General features: G+C 38.1%; 1 protein-coding gene across 2 annotated transcripts in view; it reads left to right on the forward strand.

The window, feature by feature from the left end:
- The window catches only part of LOC139761745 (cyclin-dependent kinase 10-like), a 40,334-nt gene that overhangs the window by 2,029 nt on the left and 25,283 nt on the right, over positions 1-13,022 (forward strand). For both annotated transcript variants that reach the window (XM_071686159.1, XM_071686158.1), the window contains exons 3-5: positions 7,297-7,369; positions 11,944-12,118; positions 12,258-12,360. In XM_071686159.1, coding sequence (XP_071542260.1) covers positions 7,297-7,369; positions 11,944-12,118; positions 12,258-12,360 — 351 coding nt within the window. The remainder of the gene's footprint in view (positions 1-7,296; positions 7,370-11,943; positions 12,119-12,257; positions 12,361-13,022) is intronic.

Here is a 13,022-nt window from a genome sequence, read left to right on the forward strand (position 1 = left end):
AGATTATCTGTTATTCATTTGTAATGATGCTTGGATTTATGCTATGATAACAGAAACTGATGACATTTATCTTAAGTATCTTTTCTTTTTATTTATTATACGTTGTCGCTGTCTCCCGCATTAGCGAGGTAGCGCAAGGAAACAGATGAAAGAATGGCCCAACCCACCAACATGCACATGTATATACATACACGTCCACACACAGCACATATACATATCTATACATCTCAACGTATACATTTTTTTTTTTTTTGCTTTGTCGCTGTCTCCCGCATTTGCGAGGTAGCGCAAGGAAACAGACGAAAGAAATGGCCCAACCCAGCCCCATACACATGTATATACATACGTCCACAAACGCAAATATACATACCTACACAGCTTTCCATGGTTTACCCCAGACGCTTCACATGCCCTGATTCAATCCACTGACAGCACGTCAACCCCGGTATACCACATCGATCCAATTCACTCTATTCCTTGCCCTGCTTTCACCCTCCTGCATGTTTAGGCCTCGATCACACAAAATCTTTTTCACTCCATCTTTCCACCTCCAATCTGGTCTCCCACTTCTCCTCGTTCCCTCCACCTCCGACACATATATCCTCTTGGTCAATCTTTCCTCACTCATTCTCTCCATGTGCCCAAACCATTTCAAAACACCCTCTTCTGCTCTCTCAACCACGCTCTTTTTATTTCCACACATCTCTCTTACCCTTACGTTACTTTCTCGATCAAACCACCTCACACCACACATTGTCCTCAAAAATCTCATTTCCAGCACATCCATCCTCCTGCGCACAACTCTATCCATAGCCCACGCCTCGCAACCATACAACATTGTTGGAACCACTATTCCTTCAAACATACCCATTTTTGCTTTCCGAGATAATGTTCTCGACTTCCATTCTTCAAGGCTCCCAGAATTTTCGCCCCCTCGCCCCACCCTCTGATCCACTTCCGCTTCCATGGTTCCATCCGCTGCCAGATCCACTCCCAGATATCTAAAACACTTTACTTCCTCCAGTTTTGCTCCATTCAAACTTACCTCCCAATTGACTTGACCCTCAACCCTACTGTACCTAATAACCTTGCTCTTATTCACATTTACTCTTAACTTTCTTCTTCCACACACTTTACCAAACTCAGTCACCAGCTTCTGCAGTTTCTCACATGAATCAGCCACCAGCGCTGTATCATCAGCGAACAACAACTGACTCACTTCCCAAGCTCTCTCATCCCCAACAGACTTCATACTTGCCCCTCTTTCCAAAACTCTTGCATTCACCTCCCTAACAACCCCATCCATAAACAATTCAAACAACCATGGAGACATCACACACCCTTGCCGCAAACCTACATTCACTGAGAACCAATCACTTTCCTCTCTTCCTACTCTATTATATTAGGGTAAGATGGTTAGGGATTAAGATAAAGGTAAAAATTTAGGTTCTAGCAGAAATTCTATATTTAAGGATAAATCTGTATATACTGTCGTACATATGGGTGATTTGAATGCAAAGGTGAGTAATGTGGCAGTTGAGGGAATAATTGGAGTACATGGGGTGTTCAGTGTTGTAAATGGAAATGGTGAAGAGCTTGTAGATTTATGGGCTGAAAAAGGACTGGTGATTGGGAATACCTGGTTTAAAAAGAGAGATCTACATAAGTATACGTATGTAAGTAGGAGAGATGGAACAGAGAGCGTTATTGGATTACGTGTTAATTGATAGGTGCATGAAAGAGAGACTTTTGGATGTAAATGTGCTGAGAAGTGCAACTGGAGGGATGTCTGATCATTACCTTGTGGAGGCGAAGGTGAAGATTTGTAGAGGTTTTCAGGAAAGAATAGAGAATGTTGGGGTGAAGAGAGTGGTGAGAGTAAGTGAACTTGGGAAGGAAACTTGTGTGAGGAAGTACCAGGAGAGACTAGGTACAAAATGGAAAAAGGTGAGAACAAAGGATGTAAGAGGAGTGGGGTAGGAATGGGATGTATTTAGGGAAGCAGTGATGGCTTGCGCAAAAGATGCTTGTAGCATGAGAAGAGTGGGAGGTGGGCAGATTAGAAAGGGTAGTGGGTGGTGGGATGAAGAATAAGGTTATTAGTGAAAGAGAAGAGAGAGGCATTTGGACGATTTTTGCAGGGAAATAATGCAAATGAGTGGGAGATGTATAAAAGAAAGAGGCAGGAGGTCATGAGAAAGGTGCAAGAGGTGAAGAAGAGGGCAAATGAGAGTTGGGGTGAGAGAGTATCATTAAATTTTAGGGAGAATAAAAAGATGTTTTGGAAGGAGGTAAATAAAGTGCTTAAGACAAGGGAACAATGGGAACATCAATGAAGGGGACTAATGGGGAGGTGATAACAAGTAGTGGTGATGTGAAAAGGAGATGGAGTGAGTATTTTGAAGGGTTGTTGAATGTTTGATGATAGAGTGGCAGATATAGGGTGTTTTGGTCGAGGTGGTGTGCAAAGTGAGAGGGTTAGGGAGAATGATTTGGTAAACAGAGAAGAGGTAGTAAAAGCTTTGCGGAAGATGAAAGCTGGCAAGGCAGTGGGTTTGGATGATATTGCAGTAGAATTTATTAAAAAAGGGGGTGACTGTATTATAAGACTGGTTGGTAAGGTTATTTAATGTACGTATGACTCATGGTGGGGTGCCTGAGGATTGGCGGAATGCTTGCATAGTGCTATTGTACAAAGGCAAAGGGGATAAGAGTGAGTGCTCAAATTACAGAGGTGTAAGTTTGTTGAGTATTCCTGGTAAATTATATGGGAGGGTATTGATTGAGAGGGTGAAGGCATGTACAGAGCATCAGATTGGGGAAGAGCAGTGTGGTTTCAGAAGTGGTAGAGGATGTGTGGATCAGGTGTTTGCTTTGAAGAATGTATGTGAGAAATACTTGGAAAGGCAAATGGATTTGTATGTAGCATTTATGGATCTGGAGAAGGCATAAGAGTTGATAGAGATGCTCGGTAGAAGGTATTAAGAATATATGGTGTGGGAGGAAAGTTGTTAGAAGCAGTGAAAAGTTTTTATCGAGGATGTAAGACATGTGTATGAGTAGGAAGAGAGGAAAGTGATTGAGAACTGGTTCTCAGTGAATGTTGGTTTGCTGCAGGGGGGAGTGATGTCTCCATGGTTGTTTAATTTGTTTATGGATGGGGTTGTTAGGGAGGTGAATGCAAGAGTTTTGGAAAGAGGGACAAGTATGCAGTCTGTTGTGGATGAGAGAGCTTGGGAATTGAGTCAGTTGTTGTTCACTGATGATACAGTGCTGGTGGTTGATTTGGGTGAGAAACTGCAGAAGCTCGTGACTGAGTTTGGTAAAGTGTGTGAAAGAAGAAAGCTGAGAGTAAATGTGAATAAGAGCAAGGTACAATAGGGTTGAGAGGTAAGTTTGAATGGAGAGAAACTGGAGGAAGTAAAGTGTTTTAGATATCTGGGAGTGGATCTGGCAGTGGATGGAACCATTGAAGTGGAAGTGAATCATAGGGTGGGAGAGGGGACGAAAGTTCTGGGAGCATTGAAAAATGTGTGGAAGTCGAGAACGTTATCTTGGAAAGCATAAATGGGTATGTTTGGAGGAATAGTGGTTCCAACAATGTTGTATGGTTGCAAGGCGTGGGCTATAGATAGAGTTGTGTGGAGGAGGGTGAATGTATTGGAAATGAGATGTTTGAGGACAATACATGGTGTGAGTTGGTTTGATCGAGTAAGTAATGAAAGGGTAAGAGAGTTGTGTGGTAATAAAAAGAGTGTGGTTGAGAGAGCAGAAGAGGATGTTTTGAAATGGTTTGGTCACATGGAGAGAATGAGTGAGGAAAGATTGACAAAGAGGATATATGCGTCAGAGGTGGAGGGAACGAGGAGAAGTGGAGACCAAATTGGAGTTGGAAGGATGGAGTGAAAAAGATTTTGAGTGATCGGGGCTTGAACATGCAGGAGGGTGAAAGACATGCAAGGAATAGAGTGAATTGGAACGATGTGGTATACCGGGGTCGACGTGCTGTCAATGGATTGAACCAGGGTATGTAAGGTGTCTGGGGTAAACCATGGAAATTTTTGTGGGAACTGGATGTGGAAAGGGAGGTGTGGTTTCCGTGCATTATACATGACAGCTAGAGACTGAGTGTGAACGAATTTGGCTTTTGTTGTATTTTCCTAGCACTACCTCGCGCACATGCTGAGGGAGGGTGTTGTCATTTCATGTGTGGCGGGGTGGCGTTGGGAATGAAAAAGGGCAGACAGTATGAATTATGTACATGTGTATATATGTATATGTCTGTATGTGTATATATATGTATACGTTGAGATGTATAGGTATGTATATTTGTGTGTGTGGACGTGTATGTATATACATGTATATGTAGGTGGGTTGGGCAATTCTTTCGTCTGTTTCCTTGCGCTACCACACTAACGCGGGAGACAGCATCAAAGTATGATAAATAAATAAATAGATACATTTCCAATGATGCTAAGAATGATGTTTCACTGGAAAATCAGTTATGATGTATTTATGGAATATTCTACTGTTTGAATGACATAAAGAAAGCAGGTAGGGCTTTGAGGTTGAGGAAATCAGTATATGTAGATCATCGAGCTTTTCATGATCAGAGTATGCATTGGCTGGTATTTGATGAAACTAATTATGAATGTGTCTGGTCATTTACAGTGGTTACTTACATTCAATTTCTCTGTTATGTGAGTTTCTATTATGATTAAGGTTTTTCCATAATTTTTAGTCTTTTGTACACTAAAATGATATTTGGGAGACTAAGCTCAGAGTCAGTGGTTGTATAATACACTAAAAGTCAGAGTACAACTGAGGATAAACATTTTTCCTCAAAATAGACACTTGAGGCAAATCACCTGTTGCAAAATGGTTTGTATATTGATTTCAGGAAGTTGCTGTGAAGTACTTCTGAATGATAAAGTTTTAGCTTTTTCATCTCATAAATTGTAGACAATGCTATTGCCCTGAAGAAAGCAAGCATTGAAATCATACATCTTCACAGTGACATTTATTAGCAGTAGTTGAAATTACACAGTATCTGAGACTTTAAAAAGTCAAGAACCTTTGAATTGTCATGTGACAATGGGAGCAGTGCTATAAGGGTCATTAGAAGATGACGGGAACAGGGAAATAGTTAAGATACATTCCCAGCTTGCTGTCCCCTTATTGCCTGGTTCACCTTCCCCTGTGAAGATTAGATACCCTTCCAAAGACTTTTATGGTCCAGGACTGAGGAATATGACAGCAAGGGTGGATGGTTTTTGGCAGCGTGACATCAGCTAGTTACACAAGAATTTTATGACAGATATTTATTACAGCATTTTTTAAGCAGTTTTTGCATTGTCTATTAGGGCTGGTTACAGTTACTGTATGTCTTTTGCATGCATTAAGTGTGAGTGGCATAATTAGTCAAGGGGTCTTTTCCTCTGCCTCAGGGTAATTCAATGGGTTGTCACGAGGACAAGTGATAAGTTTATCGTAAATCAAAAGTTTTCTTTTCACAGCTGAAAACTGAATTTTCAGTTGATGTCAGCTGAATATACATATACATGATGCATTCATGCATATTAAATAATACCATGACTGTAACCATGGTGATTGAAAGCAGAAAATACCCTTGACACTACGATCAAAATACAAATATTGTGACAATGAAGGCCTGATTTTCAGCAAATTTGTTGTAACTGAATTTTTAAGGGTGATTATACCGTCTCATTATTTATGAGTTCACCATTTACCATGTCTTTTGTAAACTAATAGTCGTAGAAGGCGACTGGAGGGGATGGGAGCGGGGGGCCAGAAATCCTCCCCTCCTTGTATTTTAACTTTCTAAAAATGGGAAACAGAAGGAGTCACGCGGGGAGTACTCATCCTCCTCGTAGACTCAGATTGGGGTGTCTGAATGTGTGTGGATGTAACCAAGATGTGAAAAAAGGAGAGATAGGTAGTATGTTTGAGGAAAGGAACCTGGATGTTTTGGCTCTGAGTGAAACGAAGCTCAAGGGTAAAGGGGAAGAGTGCTTTGGGAATGTCTTGGGAGTAAAGTCAGGGGTTAGTGAGAGGACAAGAGCAAGGGAAGGAGTAGCAGTACTCCTGAAACAGGAGTTGTGGGAGTATGTGATAGAATGTAAGAAAGTAAATTCTCGATTAATATGGGTAAAACTGAAAGTTGATGGAGAGAGATGGGTGATTATTGGTGCATATGCACCTGGGCATGAGAAGAAAGATCATGAGAGGCAAGTGTTTTGAGTGTGTTAGTGGTTTTGATGCACAAGACCGGGTCATAGTGATGGGTGATTTGAATGCAAAGGTGAGTAATGTGGCAGTTGAGGGAATAATTGGTATACATGGGGTGTTCAGTGTTGTAAATGGAAATGGTGAAGAGCTTGTAGATTTATGTGCTGAAAAAGGACTGGTGATTGGGAATACGTGGTTTAATTGATTACGTGGTGATATAGTATTGTAATTCTAAAACATTTTAGGTAGGCCATGATTAAAGGAAACATTCTAACAAGAAAACTTCAGATTTTGCAGTTGGTTCATATGACATAATTGATAAGTTAATCCATATGGAATTCAAGTTTGTTGCTTTCCATTCAAGTAGAAAAAATGACTTTTTGTCTGTTTACAATAGATTAGTGTTTTAGTATAAAGAAATGTGTCACTTTACAAAAACTTGAACAGATTAATTTCATTTTATGCTTTTGCCAGTGTCTGTCTGAGCAGCATGAAGTTTCTTTAGTATTGCACAGTGTAAGAGTTTTATGTAGAATAGGTAATGTAGACAGTAGCACTCTTTATCTTGGATGTACAAAGCGTGCACAAAGTATTTATGAAAAGTAAGCTGGTTATTTGAAATGGTCATATCTTTTACAGTGTATAATTTGCCCTTCAGTTTCCCTTTATCTTATAGAGCACTGAAGGATATTTTAAAGGGCTCATCTCACATGTTGTTTGTAGATAAGATGTGATTAATGATATCATGTCAAACAGAGTTGAAGATTTTTTGGCTTGTCATTAAACTTCAAATTGATGATTTGATAAAGCACAGGGCAAAAAAAAATTAAGGATTAAGATAAAGTCCATTGTTAAGTGATGCATATTTATTACTTATCATTTTATGTGAATTTTAATTTTAGGAGCGGATATCTTGAAATTAATCACAATTTTGACTCAAAAGAGGAATATTGAATTAAGAAAATGCACTTATGACATGGTATACTTATGATAAAGTGATGGTTAATGATGGTTAATGACCTAATTTTTAAGATATATTTTTTCCAGTTTGGGAAATGCCGATTTGTTGGAGAATTTGAAAAGATCAACCGTGTTGGAGAAGGAACATATGGTGTTGTGTGTGAGTATAAGTATGATAAGTTGGTGTATACTGACAAAGATTAACTAAGATGAAAATAACTTATTTTAATGTTAAGTACTGTGATTTGTTTGTCTGATTTTGTAAACTGGCAGTATGTCTTGGTATCTATGGAGTATATCCACTTAATTTCACATTTGTTTGTGTGTAAAGTCTTTGCTTATAGAAGATACCTTTGAATTAAGACATAAGCAAATGATTTTTTTTTTTTTGGTTATCAGAAAGGGAAAATTCATGAAGAGCACATAGCAATGAGATATTCTAATTGCTTTCCGCTTCCTCATGATGTCTTGTGAGTCTGTATGTACAGCATGCACAGAGATAATGATGATGATGATGATACCCTTGCAAATCAGTCAGATGAAAAAAATTCCTTGAGTAAGAGTGATGTTTGTTGGTAAATAAGCCAGTCATTCTTTCATGGCTCGATAATCTTTCTTAAACTTTTGTGAGAAATGGCAAGTTATTCAGTTTCAAGATATACTACAATATGAAAGGGTAATGTATGGAATTGGAAAAGGAATATGGAATGAATTATATCTTCAACTCAATACTAGACTTCCTTTTTCCATTGTTTATATTGTTTGCAGCAGTGACCATTATTCATGAGTGATTTTTTTTTACCTTGTGAAAGTTACTTTAATTGCTGCATTATGGCTCAGTTTATTTGGAATGTTGTAAACTTATAGATGTCAAAATTAACTTTTTGTGTTCCCTTAGTACTCATCTCTTTCCACTTGTAGGATCATTGATGTAAAGCTGTGATTGTCATCAGTAAATCAACACTCAGTGTTGTTAAGAGGATCGGAAACATACAGTCTCTAAGTCATTCAAACACATCCTAAACCCTTACCCATTTTGTTAAGGTGAAACATGCATTTCCTTACTTAGATAAGTGCTTTTTTTTCTTTATGCACATTAACTTGGTTTATCAAATACAACCTTTATCCATAACATTTGATCCCAAATCATGCCCCCACTATCCTTATTTGAAATATTCCTGACTCCAATCGATTCTTTTTGCATCTCTCCATCTTCTTGCAGTCTACCTCTGTTGTACCCTCAGCTATACTGTTATATATAGTGTGATCTGTTTAGGTATGGATAATTGAAAAATGCAAAGAAATTGGAAGTTAATTTACATAGTTCAATACTTGGAACACATTGACTACAGATATGGACGATTGTAATTGTCCTAATGAGGGTTCAACGTGAAACCTTTCTTCGATACAACCAAATTCATAATGCCTTAACAACTCTTCCCACATGTTGAACACCTCTGGTTTAATTGGTATGAAAGCTACAGCAATTATGATCTTCAGATCACCAATGTCCTTTGGTTGCTGAGCATACACAATATTCTTCGCAAACCCCCTTAAAAATAAATAGGCAGTTGTTATGTCTGGTGACTTTGGTGACCAAGCAGTGGGCCCACTGCAACCACACTGGTGGTGTATTGATCAGGAAAGCACAAACATCCAACAACCTGTGAGGTAGTCCCCCATCATTCTGGACTTACTCTCCTATCCTTACACTGTTTGGTGGCAGTTGCTGATTTGCTGATGGTGGGCTCAAAATGAGCAGTTGCTGAGTATACCATAAAGGTATTTCACAAAGGATGCTCAAAGGTTGATGCCTCTTCACAAAAATATCTAGAGAAAGCTGACCCCTAACCCAAATATTCTTGGGGAATATTTCAAGCTCATGGGTCAAACCACAGAGGGGAGTAAGATTTCACATAAGTTGGTGAATTGCTAGTGTTCAATTTTGCAGTAGTTACTAACCTCACAAGCAAAGATTTTCTGCAATTGAGTCATTGTTAACCCCTTAGTTGAGCATTTATTCTGAAGTGACACTCTGCATTCTGAAATGATGCTACCCAAGTGCACAAAAATAATATATTTCTTAACAGAATATCTGTATAACATATGTTATTGAAGACAATACCTGATAGAATACCATGCTTTCATCTTCATAATGTGGATGGTGTTGAGTGGATATGGCAGGCCCTGGGTACCCGGTGGGAGGAATCCTCCATATTTTTGTAAAGACAATTTTAGATTTTCTTTTATCATGATGTCATTCTACAATTACTGAAACATTTAGATACTTTATGATTTTTACCAAGTGTGGTTTCACTTATACCATACATATTTATATATACAGGTTGAGCATCCTTAATCCAAAAATTCAAAATCTGAAACTTTTTGAGCGGTGACATGACATTACAAGTGGAAAATATTCACACCTCACTTGCCCATGCTGGGCTCTTGATGCTCTTTTGGTGCCAGCTTGTTGCAAAGCATCATTACTGCCAGACCTATGTGCATTACTTACTGTGTTTTTGCTTATTCTCTCCTCTGTGTGAATATGTGTAAGAAAATTATTTCTTATCAGTAGCATATTAATTCAGTCATGAATGAAGGTGATGCCAAACAACCACAGTTTGTCCTCTTGGGCAGCTGATGTTGTGACACCTTAGCTTTCTGATGGTTCAGTGTTACACAAACTGAACAGTGTGTCATTTGCCTGTAGTTGCCTTGGCACTGATCATTTAGTGATAGTGTAGGAGCTTACCTAGAGGAAGGGATTAAGAACAATGTTAATAGAAGGTCTGGGTTCATCTGCTGGTCATGGCAGGTCGCAGAGATTGCTGTGAATGAGTGGAGGCAGCAGGACAAGCAGTCCAATCAGAGCGACATGCCAAAGCATCCGACTGGGTAACCATCACTTGCTGGGGAATATGGTCCCACCAAATGCTGCAATCAGTGTCTCTTGAGGACAACCATTGAACAATCGAAACATTGAGGTGTGTCTCAGCTCTAACTCGTTTGTTTCCATACCATCCTGTTTTTCACATATCTCTCTATGTACATGCAAATATTGAAAAATAGAAAAAAAAAAATCCAAAATCTGAAACATTTATGAACCCAGGCATTTCAGATAAAGGATACTCAACCTTATTTTATCTATACATAATTTTCATGTTTTTACTGAATTTTTTATGTTGGCTGAGATGGCACGGGGAGCTGAGGCCCTAATCAAGGCCTGATTATACAGACAGTACATTATTTATGTTATTAATTAAAAATCTTATTTTCATCATAAATATGAACATAAATACAAGAGAAACTGATTCTTTTATTGTAAAATTGATTGCAATAGTCCACACATAATTGTAGCTTATTGCCATGTTGGCACAGTAACACTCCTTCATGATTCATGGGTGACTGTGAAGTGTGATATGCTTTCTAGCTATGTTGTTAGATTGCAAGTATCATTTTACCTTGTAGAATCATACATCAGCTGGGAATTCAAATAAGTGTTCAAAGATTGAAAGTTACAAACATTGCTCAGCACACTGTATAATGTTTGGCTGCAAGTGTGGCTTGGTGCAACATAACAAGGCCAGTCACAAATGTGGCTAAATGCAATAAAAAGGTTAAGAATTCATGCAATAATCTAGAAAAGAGGCAAAAATGTTATTCTTCATCCAAAGCTACAATGAAAATTAGTGGTAGATCCAGCCAAATGTTTGAAGTCAAAAATTTCAAATGGGCTGCACATCTGGTGCCACTATCAATCTACACAGATGGGTTAGCGAGATGATAGAGGTCTGAGGTTCTGTATGGATATAAGAATGAGGGATCAGAATTTATGATATTTCTCATCCAAAAGTATTATGCAAAGCAAAAAGTTGGCTCCATTTAAGGGTTTGAAACAAAAAACTTTAAATGGGTGGCACATCTGTCTGAAAAGGGAGGAGTTCCATATTCATACAGGGATGAGGCAGCTAGGAAAGTGTATCGTCTTCAGAGCTTGATACATAAAACTGTAAAGGAATTAGTGATATTGTTTTCAAGGTGGTATAACCAAAGAAAGATATATCAGTATTTCCTGTATTCAGGGAACAGGTTGGTGATGTCTTATCTCAACAGGGCAGACAACTTGGGCTAGTCCTTGTGGTCTTGGTTGCTTTTAATACATTGACTGATCCAGAAAAGAGATCTGCTTTTGGTAGTGTCTCTCATATAAGGAGCCCAAAAATTATTACAAATGCTCTGTCCTAAGTAATTCTGAGGAGGACAGAGTTGAGTCTGGATTAGGAGTCCTTCTGTTGGAGTCATTCACTAGATATCAGTCCTTAGGCAAATCATACTGCTAATGATTCTGGATTATACTTACTCAGTGTCACATGATACTGCACAAGCTGATTTACAAGCATATTCTTTTGGATAATGATATTGCAGATGAAGGTTGAGAGGAATGACGGGATCAGATGCAGTGGAGGCATTTTTTGTACGAAGGTGGTTTCAATGAAGGCATTGGTGATAATGATTTAATGTTATGTGTAGAGTGAAAAAGTATGAATCATATTTTTAGGCTTGGAAGTCTTTGTTTCTTTTTGATACTCTGGACATGGGTTGAAGAAGTGTATGAGTGATATCAGATGCTGCATGTACCTTATTCATGTCCTAGAACAGGGATTGGAGATAATGATGATAGATGTAAAGAAAACAGATGAATGTCTTATTGACAGAAGACTTTGTTTGCAGATCGTGCTCGAGACACAAAGTCAAATGAAATTGTAGCCCTTAAGAAAATGCGAATGGAAAAGGAGAAGGATGGGATGCCAATATCTGGGCTACGTGAGATTATGTTGCTACAATCATGCAATCATCCAAATATTGTTTGTTTAAAGGAGGTGGTTGTTGGGCGTAGTTTGGAGAGGTGAGTTGGAACATGCTGTTGTTTTGCTTTATAATCAAGGTAATACAGACGAATTTGCTGTGTTTCATTAAGCCTCTGAGTTTTAGATAATTCTGTATCATTTAATACTTATCTACTAAACAACCTAAATGTATTCCAGTATTTTCTTGGTAATGGAGTACTGTGAACAGGACCTGGCTAGTTTGCTGGACAACATGCAGACACCATTCATGGAAACACAAGTCAAATGTATTATGATACAGGTAAGCATTGAACATTTATCCCCTCCATGATTTGCTTCCATCAAATGATTGGCCACATGTACTGTGTGAAATGTCTTGTGATATAAAATGTATGGCAAATTTTCACCTTGTAGATTATTACTTTTCAATTCCTCTGATATGATAAGTAGAACCTAATGAATATGAAAATTATCTGGAAGCTTTTTTTTTTTTTTTTTTTTTTTTTTTGCTTAGACTTCATAATTTTGCAATCGCTAGAAGGAGTCATACATTTATATTAGGTTTACTTTCAGGTTGTAAAGCTTATTTCTTCTTTCAACTTGTTTGCTGTGTCCCATCTCAGCATGGTAGCCCTAAGAACAGACGGAAAAATTCATTTGCTCACATGCATTCTCTGTATGTCATGTGTAATAATATCATAATCTGTAAAGACCATTATTCATTTTTTCTCATTTTTGCATGATTGATTTTTTTTACCTCCATTATGAGAAAAACAGCAAAATCATTTTCTTTCATGAATTATTCTATTTTTCATACTTGATCGCTATCTCCCATGTCAGCGAGATAGTGCCAAAAAACAGACGAAGAATGGCCCTTCCACTCATATACACACACACACAAACATATATATATATATATATATATATATATATATATATATATATATATATATATATATATAT

The sequence above is a fragment of the Panulirus ornatus genome, chromosome 41 (genome assembly GCF_036320965.1).
Source record: "Panulirus ornatus isolate Po-2019 chromosome 41, ASM3632096v1, whole genome shotgun sequence".
In the NCBI taxonomy this organism is placed as follows: domain Eukaryota; kingdom Metazoa; phylum Arthropoda; class Malacostraca; order Decapoda; family Palinuridae; genus Panulirus; species Panulirus ornatus.